At 33.9% G+C, this 15,000-nt stretch overlaps 1 protein-coding gene across 1 annotated transcript in view; it reads right to left on the bottom strand.

Moving 5' to 3' along the window:
* Positions 1 to 15,000, bottom strand: part of TRHDE (thyrotropin releasing hormone degrading enzyme) — a gene marked incomplete at its 5' end in the record, with an annotated part of 386,911 nt that overhangs the window by 168,545 nt on the left and 203,366 nt on the right. Inside the window, one exon of the mRNA XM_006759751.1 lies at positions 2,303 to 2,440. Within this exon, the coding sequence (XP_006759814.1) occupies positions 2,303 to 2,440 (138 nt within the window). The remainder of the gene's footprint in view (positions 1 to 2,302; positions 2,441 to 15,000) is intronic.

Here is a 15,000-nt window from a genome sequence, read left to right on the forward strand (position 1 = left end):
CATAGCCTCACAGCCCACAGTTCCTTAGTCTATAATAATAAAAGCGTAATATGAAAATTGACTGAATAGCCAAACAGCAGAATAACCATTCAGACGACCTTACGGATAAAGCCGAGGCTGTGAGGGCCGAGGCAGCAGGGCTGTAAAGGTCTACTCTAGCACAAATTTTGTGCATCGGGCCTCTAGTTGTTAATAATATGGTATCATATACTTGAAAATTGCTGAGAGTCAATCCTGGTCATTCTCACCACAAAAGAAAAGTTAACTATGTGAGGTGATGGATGTATTAAATATCTTCCCATGGATGTATTAGTAATTATCCCACAATGTACATTAAATCATCACATTGTACACTTTAAATATATATAATTACATTTGTCAATTGTTTCCTCAATAAAGTTTAAAGAAATACATGGCTAGAAACAGTATCTAGTAGTCATTATAATGATGGTCCTAAGAATCTTGGCAAAGTTTGCTCGTTTATCACATTTGTAAAATGGCAAGCCTTTGCACCAAAATATAAAGAGGGTAAAATAATAATTATTACATCTTTACTCTTTCCTACTGTTTTGTATCTTAAACTTCTTGAATAAATTTGTAATTATTCAAATATAATGAAGCTGGAATCGATGTTATTTATGTCTAAAAGCATACTTTTAACATATTTACTCAAAATAATATTTTTCTAATATTCATCCTGAAGTAAGTTGTTATTTACAAATAGTCATAGAATTGGTGGTAGGTGGGAAATAACTATGGACATGTCTCTAAACTCATCTCAAACTATCTTAAATTATTTTTTGCATTATATTTCAAGAATCAATACAGTTTAAGTAACTGAATGTATATCCAGCAAAATCTAGCCCAAAACCTCATATATAAAAATTAATAGATTTTAAATATAATTCTACACTTTCACTTATTTTTATAAAATATCAAATATACCCTTTTTGAGCCAATGTGATGATCAGTATCTTGAACAGATATTTTCTAACACTATGTATATCCTTATATATTATAGCATACAGTATTAACTAATAATCATTGAGATAGTCATTACCTGAATGCAAAACCATATATCTAAATTACTGCACCAAAGAATTCTGATGAATCATTATTTGATCTTTAGTTATAATTAGAAATATCTTGTTTTTAAGAAAAAAGAATATCTTGCTTTTAACACTTTTAAAAACAAAATATTATTAAATAAATAAAGTACATAGAAATCCCATAAATGCAATTCAATACACCAATAATAAAGTAGACTTTAACACTATTTTAATAATTATTAAATGGCTACTAAGTGTTAAACAGTGAGATATACATGCTCTACTAAAATTAGAACTGAAAGAAGGGTTATAAGGAAAATCCTAATCCAAGCAACAATGGGAAAAAGTTCATAGTGTACCATATTTTGATGACTGATCATTTGACCAAAGACTCTGCCATTCAAAGTCTAGTCTTTAAATTTTCATTTATTATGCTTAACCCCCCAAATCTCCCTTAAACATTGTTTTTAAAATATATGTCATATTACTGTCTACACCCCCATTGGCATCTGCAATCAAAATAAGTAAGTTTTTAAGGGACATTCAGGAAAAAATAATTTTTCAGTATATAGGTAGTTCTCTTCTACACTAATAAAAGAGAAAGATGCAAATTGACCTACCTTCATGACGCCCACCAGCCCATCAGGAGTGAGTATGCAAATTAACCCAACAAAGATGGTGGGTTAATTTGAATATGCAGGCACCAAGCTGCTGGGGACGGGGCGGGATGCTTGCGTTGTGAATGCCATGACAATGGTGCAGACATTCAGCACCGCCTCAGCAGCTCCGGGCCTCTGGGCCCCATGGGAAGGCAGAAAGGCGCTATGGGCGGGAACGAAGGCAGAAAGGCAGATCTAACTAGAGCGAAGGGGGTGCCGGTAGCCAGGGCAAGGAAGGCCCATTCTTGCATGAATCTCCATGCATCAGGCCTCTAGTATTAATAATATTACAACTGACATTTACATAACTCCATTTCTACAGCAATTTCTTATTCAGTCTCCAAACATTTATTCATTAATAGTTCCAATATTTCTATGCATTTGGCAAACATTCATCTCCATTTTACTGATTTATAAAACAAAGTTCTAACTCGTAAAATAACACGAACTTAGTAACTCTGTATTTTCTAACTCACAGTCTCATTTCTATGAGCTAGGAAGAAGAGAAGAATATAATACATCTAGCATGAAATAGTTTGGCTTCCTCAGATTAGTGAAATATTCAATTAGCACTTGGGTGTTACCTATTCTCACCTTTTTATATGCGATCCAGTCAAACACCCTGTCAATATCTGTTGCCTGTAGCACTTCCTGTGATACTGGATGGGAACTGGCCAAGCCATCAAGCAGCATCACTTCATGCAGAACATCTGTCAGAAACCTCTGTTTTTCCTGCAATACAGTAGACAGGGCAATAACAAGGTGATTCATGGTTATGACAGAATGTGTGTGACAACATGAACAGAATCCGTGTTACTTAATTGATGATGTTCATCAGCCTACATGGCAAGACTTAACTCTAAAGAGAACCCAGTATATAAAATGCCCCTTAAGTTAGTCTAAAATAAAAGTGGTTGATCTGAGCACATGAAACAAAATCAATGAACTACAAATAGATAGAAACAGTGGACTCTGCACTTTAACAGTGGTTAAAGCAAATTTGGACAGTGGGCACATAATGAAACTGACTAAGCTTATTCATGCATTCTGCATGGTCAAGACTACAATCCCAGTCCCAAATAACCTACTTAGTTGAGTTCAGTATTAACTAAATTTCAGGGTTCCAGTGCTATTTTGCTATTTACACCATTTATTTCTAGTATCATTGAACAGCTCAGTCTCTCTCTCTCTCTCTCTCTCTCTCTCTCTCTCTCTCACACACACACACACACACACACACACACACACACACACACACTTACACATACACATTTATTTCAGGAGGCCACAATAAATAATAAAAAAACATTATTGACATGAAACTATAATATCTGTGGATGTATAATGTGGATGTGAATTCAGAATAATGGACATAAAATGAAGATCAATAGATATTAATATTCCATTAAATTAACTTGTGAAAACAGACAAAATTATGAAACTTTTATTCTGTTCATCCTTGAGACATTAGCATTTTCTGTAATAAAAGCTGATTTTTTATGTTAGGAATAATCTGTAAAGAAAAATTACATCTCTGTTGTTTTTATTTTATGAAGGCTGCTTTAAAGAAACAGCTTGGGTTTTGTCAAAAAAAAAAAAAATGCTGCCAGCTATTCCTCTGCCTGGCCTCCTGCCTTCATTGAGGGAGGAGAGAAAGAAAAAAGAAGTAGCAAGAGATAACAAGGGCTAAATAGCCCCTAGATAATTGGGACCTGAGTATCATTACCGAGATTAAAGAGGGCAACACTTAAATTGCTCTAGCTAATTCTGAAGTCATTCCTGGAGCATCCTAGTTTTGAGCCAGCAGATAAATAGTGTGTTATTTCTTAGTGAGTTGTAATTTCAAGCTGAGAGAACATCAATCCTGGACTTTAAAAAAATAGAAATGGAAAATAAATATGCTAAAAACAATAGTTAATTGGGCATGTATGTGTATTACTTTAAATCTGGCTGTAAAGAAACATTTTTGCTCATCATTATTGGCTCAGTGATTTAGCATGTTTAATCAATGATTCAAGTAATTAGCCATCCAACTATATACTGTAAGATTTACTTTATAATAGCTTATTTTATAGTCTATTGACTATGTATCTAATTTCTTCAGTCCTTTTTTGTCCTAAGAGTTTCACATCATTGGTCTCTGCTCCCTCAGAGGGCAATGGACCAGTATGACTGAACCCAAAGTCACTCTGAGTTCCAGAAGACTGTTCCGACCATAACAAGCCACAGTGAGCCCAGCTGGTGTGACTTGGTGATTGAGTGTTGACCTATGAACCAGGAGGTCATGGTTTGATTCCTGGTCAGGGCACATGCCTGGGTTGCGGGTTTGATCCCCAGTATGGGGCATGCAGAAGGCATCCAATCAATGATTCTCTCTCATCCTTGATGTTTCTATCTCTCTCTCCCTCTCCCTCTCCCTTCCTCTCTGAAATCAATAAAAATATTTTAAAAAATAAAAATTTTAAAAAAGAGGCCGCAGTGAGAAGTTCAAACTTACAACAAATTAATTGACAAATATGATATAAACTAATACCGTATTTTTTCTTGACTTAAATTCTTCATGTAAGACAAATTAAAGAGCATGAAGTTGGACCTTGTGATTTAAAATTTTAAGAACAAAAAGACTGGTATATACATTGCTCATTTTAAGTGTATTATAAAGCAAAATTATAAAAGAGAAATAATGTATTTCCAAAATAAAAATGTTAATGCTACTTTTAAGTAGGCATGCAATCTTGTTACTCAATTTCAAAATACACATTAAAATTATTTGATGTTGGAATTCATGGCAGGAATCATGAAATGTATAATTATATTTCAACTTAGCCAATAAACATTTTTTATAAGAAGTACTAATTGAAGAGGTGATTTCCATTGAGAAGGTAAAATATTCAAGTCTTCAAATAGTGATTGCCCATACCATTATGTCACTCAAATGTCTCATAAAAACACAGTGTAAAATCAACTTAAAATGATGCTTTATTTAATCCGAATTATAAAGTTAGCAGCAATAACTATATATGGATCAATATTAAAATTTAGTAAGCATATAATGGTTTTATTTATGTGATTTCTAAGTGGTATAAAGTAATTGGCTTTATAATTATAAAAATAAAATCTTAGGTAAATTTCAAAAATGAAATTTTCTTATTTAAGCAAATGTAAGTTATATGTGATATGTCACTTCATGCATCTAGAGAAAAACAAACCCTTGCCTAGTAAGTAGAATTTCAAGAAGCAGTGTCTAAATTTAGTAGTGTTACATCAATTAGTAAATTATATATATATATATATTCTACATTGTTGAAGAGAATGATATTGTGTAATTGAGGGGGGAAAGCATTAAGAGAGACAGAGAGGAGAGGAGGGAAAGCCTGGCAGAAGAGCACTCACAAAACTCAGAGGAGAGAAGACCTTAAATTGAGAAGGAAAAAAGAAAATTCTTGCCAGAGGCAAACCAAATTTAGCAAAACTACAAAGGGCATGCAGGAGAGAAGGTGCTAAGTTTTTATAAAGACCTGTGGCACAATAAATGATCTTAGCCTGTCAGTCCCTGGCTGGGACCCTCCTCCTCATCATCATCAATAACAACAATAACAGCAAAAAACTACTAAGTACTGATCCATTGCCTACTGTGGACCTGAGACTATGGAAGTTTAAAAATAAAGTTAAGTAAATAGTGACTATAATGTGAGATGAGATAAAATAAAGTAATTAGCCACAGCAAACAAAATAATAGTTTCCTCTTACAGACTAGAAATGCTAAAGAATTTTAGGAGAAATAATATAATTATTTTTTGTAGATATATATATCTCAGATATATAAAAATAATAAAATTATTTATGGAAAGTGTAATGGAAAGGTAGCTTTTGTTCTGATCTGTGAGTGTGTGTGTGTGTGTGTGTGTGTGTGTTTTCATTCTACTTCATATCATATTTTAAGGACACTGTGCACTATTCTACTTTCAAAAAGTAGCACAATAAGATACAATGGAGCATCTATTTACAAATTTAATATTAGTAACAATAAATCCTACCACTCTAATATAGACTCCTTAGAATTGTTAAATACATGCCTACATTTAAACAGTTCTAATAATGTTGGACATATCATATCATATTGAACTATTCTTCAAAAATATATTAAATTTAATTTTTGGATAATAATGCAAGCTTTTCAGAAAAGTAAAGTTTAAGCAAATGCAGAGGTAAGAATAACACATGGAAAAATAGCCACTATTATTTTATTAATCTATTCATTCATACATTCACTCAACCAATTTGTATTAAATTCATACTTTATGGCAGATATCGTACTGTGTTTAGGGGATAAATATATGACGAAAGCCTAGTCCCTAACCTTAAAAGTGAAAGAGAAAGTACAAGAGAATGACAGATAAAAAGCTAACTGTATTATGATATGATGGATGCTATAAAACACAGAGGGCGAAATGATTAATTAGTTCAGAAAAGACTTCATAGACTAAGTGACATTAAAGTGGGTTGTTGAAGGGTGAAGGGTGACTCAGATGAAGGGGAGAAGCAGCTAAATAAAAAGGGCAAATCCAGACAGAGGAAACATGAAAAAAAGCTACTCTTTTTGAATCCTCAGTTCTCAGGTTGCAGAGTTTGTTCTTAATAAATAGGCAGCAGCAGACACAATGACCTAGTAAAAGTAGTGTCTTGGGGAAACTAAGTCATCTGCAGTATACAGGGTGACTTGTATGTTGGAATGGGAGACAGAAAGTGGCACTTGCACTGGGTGGGGATTTGGTGCAGATGAATTAAAAGAAGTTGTTGCTGAAGGACTGTTGGATCTGTATATTTTGAATGGAAAAGCAACTGCCATTGATGCTTTGATGCCTTGGTCGCTTTAGTGGATGATGGAGGGGAAGTACTAAGACATAACCACATGGCTTCTGGACTTGATGGAATTTTTTTAAAAGGAGCTGGCTATTGACAGAGAAGTGAAAAAAAGTTTGGTTTGGTGGGCCAGCGAAAAAGATCAGCTTTAGACTTTGCAAGGAATGTGACAATGAACATCCAAAAGCAACATGCTTTACAAGCAAGAGCCCGGGTCTAAGAGAAGGAAGCAAGTGCTAACCAACTTTTGACAATAAATTTTGGTTTGTATTAAAATATAAGTGAAGTCTCAAAATTCACTCTTTTTTATTATTTCTTATAATTTTAGCATTTCATATATTATCATTTAGTAATATATGTAAAGGAAGTTATTAAGAATTCTTATCATGGCATTAGATTTGCCTGAGAAATTACATTCCTTGATGTCTGAAAATGGCTGCCTGACCATCAAGGTCTGAATGGTTAAAAGTGAATAGTCAAGGTGAAGAGTGGGAAAACAGGAAGGACTATTGAGAGGTAGGGCTGTCAGCCAGTTCCTATTAGAAAGCTGACTAATCTTAGCAGAGAAATACCAGGCAGACACTTTGTCACCAGAAAAGAAAAGAAAAAAATCAGAATAATCTGAATTGAGATCAAAGAAACTCATATACATCAAACCAGGCAAGGAAGATGAATGCCAAGCCTGACCCAATTCAAGCAGTGGAGAAATGCTCATAGGCATTAAAAGAGAAAAAAAAATTACAGGGCAAATATTTTTGTTTATTTTGTTAATTAGATTCCACATATAAGTGAAATCATGTAGTATTTGTCTTTCTCTGACAGTCTTATTCCACTTAACATAATACTCTCCAAGTCCATCCATGCTGTTGCAAATTCACATTCTTAGGAGAATGGATTTGAAGGTAAATGGCTCTTTTGGTATTCCCCGGAGAAGAAACAGTCACACTGCTGCAAAGAGCCCTAAGCTGGAAGAAAAATATCTGCCACTCACTATGACATTGAACAGGTTACTCACTCATTTTAGACCTTAGCACCCTCATTTATAAACAAATGTGGTTGTGAAGATTACATAAGAGAATTTGTTCCACAAAGATTTATTGAACACCTGCTATATCCAAGATGGTGTACCTGGTTCTGGGAATGAAGAGACACAAAGACATAAACCTGACTTTCAATGATTTCATAGTGATAACAGAAGAGACAAAGATAAAAACAAGGATTAAAGCACCTGCTATACTTACAAATGGAAGTAGGTTCAAGATACAGTGTGACTACACAGAAGGCTGTGATTTGTTCTAGGACAAAGCAGGAAAACCTCCTGATCATTTGAGTTGAATCTTTAAGGATGATGTGAGTTTTCTGGAGACATACAGCACAAAGAGGCATTTTGGACAGAAAGGAATATCTGGAAAAACTCGTGGAGGTCTGAAACAGCTTGTTAGGGAGATTAGAAGTTTGTGTGGCAGAAGGTGATATAATGAGGTGAATTATATCACCTCTGATTAGCAGAGACAGATAGACAAGAATAAAATCCTCAAGGATCCTCTATGACAAGTGAGGAAGCTAGAATTAAGAAGTGACATCATCAGACCTACATTTAGAGAGGTAACTATGAATAGTGAAAAGTGAGCCAGAATGAGAAGCAACTGGAAACAAAAGTAGGACAATACAGTGTAATTATGCCCAAGTGGCACACAACCTGGGCCTTATCTTTGTGATCACAAAATATTGCACCAATTATTTCTCAAAAATTTAGTCAATTGGGGTATGACCAATGGTGATCAAACAGCGTATTTACTTCAGAATTCCAAAATGTATGAGTTAAATATAGATATAGACAATCATATACAAAGACATAGATATAGATGATAGATACAGATATAGATATAGATATAGATATAGATGTAGATACACACACATACATATATATATCCAAATAGATATAAATATTTCATTTTTAAATATTTTCACTTGTTTATGTAAAGCAATGTCTTATTCCAGTTTTTAATATCACAATATATTTTTGAATGAAGATAAAGGGACTTTCTAATCTTTAAAGTCAAATCAGTAAGAATGTCTGATAAAAGATATTCAAGCGATGTAATCTATTTCCATACTTTTTTATTGACTGCTTCATATATCTACTTATATGAAAACAATGGGTTATGTTCCTCACATAGGGACTAACAGCCACGACCAACCTAAGGAAGTCACTCCTACAGGGGTTGTCTTGGCAACGGCTGCACCCGCCCCCAAGCTGTTTTCAGGGAGCTGTTTCCTGTAAGGGAAGAGTTTGAGGCAGGAACCCACCCTGGGAGCCTGGAGGCAGATCTTCCTCAAGTGTGAACCTGAGTGGGGCAGCTGAAAGGCTTAGAAAAGAAGGAGAAGAGAATGAAAGTCAGGTCTTGGTGTGATGCTGCTTCTCTGAGAGACAGCAACCATGCCCACGGCCATGCCTTTAGTTTATAGCAGATGCTAAGAGGCAAAGTAAAGGCAAGACCAAGATGTTTACAAACATTCTCCTGGGTTTCAATCCTACTCAACTACATGCACCTGAACTCTATCAAGCCCATATCACTCAGGCATGTGGGGCCACCTGTTCAGAGCATTGGTTCAAGCTTGGAACTACAGCTGTTGGCTATAATTGTGCTGGGATAATCAAAGGTGAAGTATTAACAGGATCTGCAAAAAGAGAGGTTGTTCTGATTCCAAGAATTGATTTGTTCCCATCTGACACTGGCCTCCCATTTAAATTAATTTGAAGACAGTTTCCTGTGATGCCAGCATTTGCAATGACTATTAATAAATCACAAGGACAAACTCTAGACAGAATAGGAATATTCCTACCTGAACCCATTTTCACACATGGTCAGTTATATGTTGCTTTCTCACGAGTTTGAAGAGCATGTGACAATACAGTTTAAGTTCTAAATACTTCATCACAAGGGAAATTAGTCAAGCACCCTGCAAGTGTTTTCACTCTTAATGTGGTGTACAGGGAGATATTAGAATAAGTTTAGTCACTTTATCAGTCATTGTTTGCATCACTGTTGTTTTTATATCATGTTTCTGCTGTTTTCATATCATGTTTTTGTCATTTTTATATCAAGCCTCTGTTGTTATTTTTGTTACTTTGTTACTGTTATTTTGTTACTGTTACTGTTTTGTTATTTTGTTACTGTTTATTTATTAATAATTTTATAGATTATTTTGATATACATTTTACTAATTTCCTTTCATCTCTCACATTTCTATTATATAGAAAGGGCTAATAGCAATATTAAAGTATCTCTGCTAATTAATTCCCTTTCTTAAAAAAATATATTTTATTGATTTTTTACAGAGAGGAAGAGAGAGGGAAGGAGAGAGAGAAACATTGATGAGAAAGAAACATCGATCAGCTGCTTTCTGCACATCTCCTACTAGGGATGTGCCCACAACCAAGGCACATGCCCTTGACCGGAATTCAACCTTCAGTCCGCAGGCCGATGCTCTATCCACTGAGCCAAACCAGTTAGGGCGAGGTATAATTTCTATACAGTAAGTTTTGCCCTTTCTCAATGTATAGTTTAAATTTTGATAGAGGCTGGGAATCTAACACAATCAGGACATAATTCCTGCCTCAAGTAACTCCCATTATGATTGGGTAGATAATACAATTTGACAGCTGAAGTATTAGCAGCATAAACAAAGTACTAGGGAAGTAGACAGCAGAGGTAAATGCATAGGTGAAAAGACGCTTTCAGTGTCTATGTCCATGCTGATTCAACCTCAATTGACCCAAAGAGAAGAAATAAGATATATGTAATTTATGTTTTACCTCTCTGGGAATCTATACTACCACAAGATAAAGACATTTAAAGTGCCATAGGTTAAACAGAATGCCACATGAATCATTACTAATCTGAAGCCCTTGCTTACACGAGGCTAGAACAAGGGATACAGGCTGCCCATCATTGCATGATTTGGCTTTTTACTGATATTCTTCATGTCTTATTCAAATCATGACAAAGGTTTAAGCAGAGGAATACAATCAAGAATTCAAATAAATATAAACACACTTGGGGAACAGATTCATCAGTTGTCTTTTTATGAGGTTTTACAACTCAGTAACTTTGCAACTATCATCTTTTATAAACACATTACATAATGTCATATTTATAAATGAGGAATTATTTGGATTTCAAGTCTCCTAAAATGTCAAAAGAATTGTACTCTGTAATTTTCTATTGTCATCCCACTTTTGTAAATTTTTTAAATGTCCAAAGATCTTTTAATCTTTACTCAGTTGGAAATCAGCTGGTTATACCTATGGAATATTGTCATTATTTAGCTGAATTGTTAGCATTTCACAGAAAGCAAAATTATGCTCATAAATTAAATAAACTTAAAGAGCTAGTGAAAATAAATGTTGTTTCCATAAAATAATGTACTTTAAAAATTAACATATCCAAATCTCATGTTTAAAATGCACATGTGCAAGACATTAATCATTTTCATGTAAAGCTTATTAATGCAGTCCATTTATATTAAAGTCAAACTTGTGTAAATGCACATATATACAGTACACATTGATGGATATTTTTTGAAATAGTCACCATTAATGACTACAATGAAGTCAGTACCTCTGTATTTATTTACATAACCTTTTACAGAAAGTGATACATCAACACCATAAACCAGGCAGATCCCTAGGGATATAATGTTACCCTGTGATTTCACACCGGTTTACAATAAGTAACTGAAATGTGTTCTCTAAGTTATTTCTTTTACTATCGGCACATTTCACCCACTGCCAAGCCACAAATGTTCTAAGATGACTTATTCAATGCACAAACTAAAAAGCAATTATATTTCTTTAAGAGAATCTTGGGTGATTTTTTAAGCCTCTTCTAACCCAAAAGAACTCCCTGCACAGGTTTTTATGAACTGCCGTACTCTCAAACATGACTAACACAGAGAGAGTGGGCTAAGCTGTTAGTCTCGTCAATGACTACATCCTTTAGCTGCCTTATGTTTTGTTAGGGACATCCAAGTTAAATGTGTCATGTCTCATATTATCCAGGATCTAACACAGCTGAGGGAAAATGTTAAGATTAAACACAAAATGTACTGCATTTCACACAACCAAATTCTGAACCTTCTGCAGACGTACTCAAGATGCTTCAAGGCATAGAAACATTCATTGGCATAGTTACCATCAATTAGTCACTCACATTTTTATTAATTATGATATTCCAGGGTCTTGAGAAACAATCATAAATGTACTTCAAGTAATGTCAGACACAATAATAATTCTGAACAGGCTGTCTAATTACACAGCTCATTCCAAATTCTAGCAGCCCCCCAAATCTCTGTGAACAATCACCGCATGCCATGGGCGTTCATATAGCCTTCTTAAAAATGCTCATATGATTTGGCTTGCCTTTACTTTTTTAGAATTTCTTGACTCCTTTCCCTCTATTTTTCTTCAAACATTCATCCAATGTAGTTTCATATATTTTTAATTTCAATATCCTTTTTAATTCAATAAATGAGTTCCTAATATAGACACAGAAACTTTTGATTTATCACAAATGATCTGGTGACCTTCATTTCATATTTGTTTTAACTTTTGGCCAGACTTTTATTATTGAACACTTTATAGATGCTATATTCTGGGCAAAACGCTGACAAATAATAGTGAGATAAACAATCCCTAGCTTGAGGAAGCCTATCATTTAGTGCAGTGGTTTCTCAACCTTCCTAATGCCACGACCCTTTAATACAGTTCCTTATGTTGTGGTGACCCCAACCATAAAATTCTTTTCGTTGCTACTTCATAACTGTCATTTTGCTACTGTTATGAATCGTAATGTAAATATCTGATGGGCAGGATGTATTTTCATTGTTACAAATTGAACATTGGCGACCCACAGGTTGAGAATCGCTGGTTTAGTGGGAGATAGCTACGTCCTGTCCTTTGTTACATAAGGAACTCATTCCCACGCTTGTACATCACTTTGGGAACTTCTTCATAGATTTTAAGCTCCTGAAGGGTGACAGTTTCTTTATCTTATCAATAACCCTATCTCTACTTTGGCAGTTGGAATTTTTTCTTCTATCTCTGTGCTTAAATTTTTGACTAGCTGATAAGACATTTCAATAAAATTAAATTTACCAATCGTTTTGATATTCACACACTTGTTTCTCACATCCATCACAAGGAATCTCTATTTTGCCAGCAAGCTAATAATAAGCTAATTAAGTACTATAAAATGTAAATGATTGATAAGATGTAATTCAGAGTATTTTTAAATGCATATTGAATAATCATCTCAAACAGATTAAATTTCTACTCAAAGGCTAATGGAAACTTTCTTATAGCATTCAGGTCTAGGAATCCAAGGATAAGCTAATCACCTCTTATAACTTATTAACACGGTTACCAAGTGGTTAATTCATTTCATATCATTTTAATTTGTGAAATAACTAATTCAAATGGCTAATACTGTAACTTGATGAGTGAAATTTATTAAATAACACATTTTGTACTTTAACTCATGTATTTATTATTTAAACAGTCAGTTCATCAAATAGCATTATCTTGATAAAAGTATACATTTGTTGCCAGATATCAAAGTATCAAAGTCTGTATTTTCCAATGAAAATAAAACAGAGAATAAATGGATGTAAGTGTTTAATGGCACACAGTAAATGCTGCTTAAGTCTTTATTATTACAAGTGTTACTGGAGTAATTGAGGCAAAATTGTTATCAACCTCACATTATCTTCTCTCTCTCTCTCTCTCTCTCTCTCTCTCTCTCCCCTTTATCTCTCTATCTCTCTCTGGCTTTCTCTTCACAAGAAGCTCGTTTGCATTTTTTTATGTGTATTCCTTGAACTTAACTACTTTTTTGACAGCTATGTTTAGCAGCATCTGAACAGTGTTAAAGTAACCTTGATGAAAGGAGGGAAAAAGTCCCATAAAGTGCTCTGGACTGAGACAGTCACTCCTTGCTTAGAAATGAGCTGTGTTCTAATGTCTTTTAAAACAGATAGCTGCCTGTTTAAGGGTGATTAATAATTTAAAAATGAATAAAGTATTCTCTGGTTGCCCACTTAGTCCCCAGCGTTCACTTTTGGTGTGTTCATGTTAGAGGTTTTGCAAAGCAAAAATTTTTAACATATTTGGGAAAAGGCTAATAATATTAGATGTTAAATCATTCACATACTGTAGGAAAATAAAGACTTTTACCAGGGATGGTAAAAGAGACAGACTAAATAGTGGTATGATCTGCTATTGCCAATGATGTCTAACACAATATGCATCGATTTGTTACAAATTTTTGGCCTTACCAATTTTTTTTAGTTATCAAGTGATATCTGACAATTTTAAAATGTTTAAATATCTTTGCTTTCAAAATGCTCTTACTTGTGATTGATAGGAAAAAGGACCCCTTTGCATTATTGTTAGGCTCCAAGTTCAGTAATAGGTTTTTTTTTTTCTTTTCTTACAAAGTGTTTAATCCTGTTAATGCATTGGTTGCTTTTGAAATTTGTAAAGAAATATAGAAAGACCTTGACATCTTGCAAACCTGAACATAGTTTTTGGAAAAAATACTTTATCCCAAAGGGAATGCTCATTTATCTTTTATCTTTAAGTTTAAAATATACAAACCAAAAAACACTTCACAGCTTTCTGAACTAAATTACTTTGAGTTTTAAAAATATGTATATCTTTTAAGAACATACATGAAGTTTGAATTTGCAGCTTTGTTTGAAATTTTTAAAAATCATATAGAAAAAAAAAATGAGGCAATGTGACTTAGAAACCTCCCAGACACATACCTGAATATATAGAAACATCTGTGAAATACATAAAAACGAATGAATTATGTTTGGGTTTTTTTTCCCTTTCTAACCTTATTTAATAAAAGCTAGTCTAGTATTCCATTTAAAACAGCAAGTGAAGCAGATTCACATTTCCTGGGACATAACACACCTTGATAACATTTAAACTCTTCAAGAGCTTCCATTTCCCAAAGGGCTGTGAAGCCAAAGTCTTCATTCTTATAAAAGAACTACAAGAGTAAATTATGAATGCAGTATCTATTCTTCAACAGTATTTTTATCCTCAAAAATATATTCATGCTATAAAACTTCTAAATCAATTATTGTACTTCATCGATTAACAAATGATTATCCAGCCTTATTTGTTCTTCTTTCTAATAGATGGCCTTAACAGAGCTACCAGAATATCACTGAGATATTTTTTTAAATGCAGAATTAGTCCCCAAAAGAGAGAAAATGTAAACACAATCTGTTATTACATCAGTGAGAGGTATTTTAACGTTAGTGTAACAGATGCAGTTCCCGTTTTAACTGTTACCCCTTGCTAGAAACTCGTAATATCTCTTCAGTCACCATCATTTAGAATCCAAGTCTAT

This window comes from Myotis davidii, unplaced genomic scaffold, assembly GCF_000327345.1.
Source record: "Myotis davidii unplaced genomic scaffold, ASM32734v1 scaffold54, whole genome shotgun sequence".
NCBI lineage: Eukaryota > Metazoa > Chordata > Mammalia > Chiroptera > Vespertilionidae > Myotis > Myotis davidii.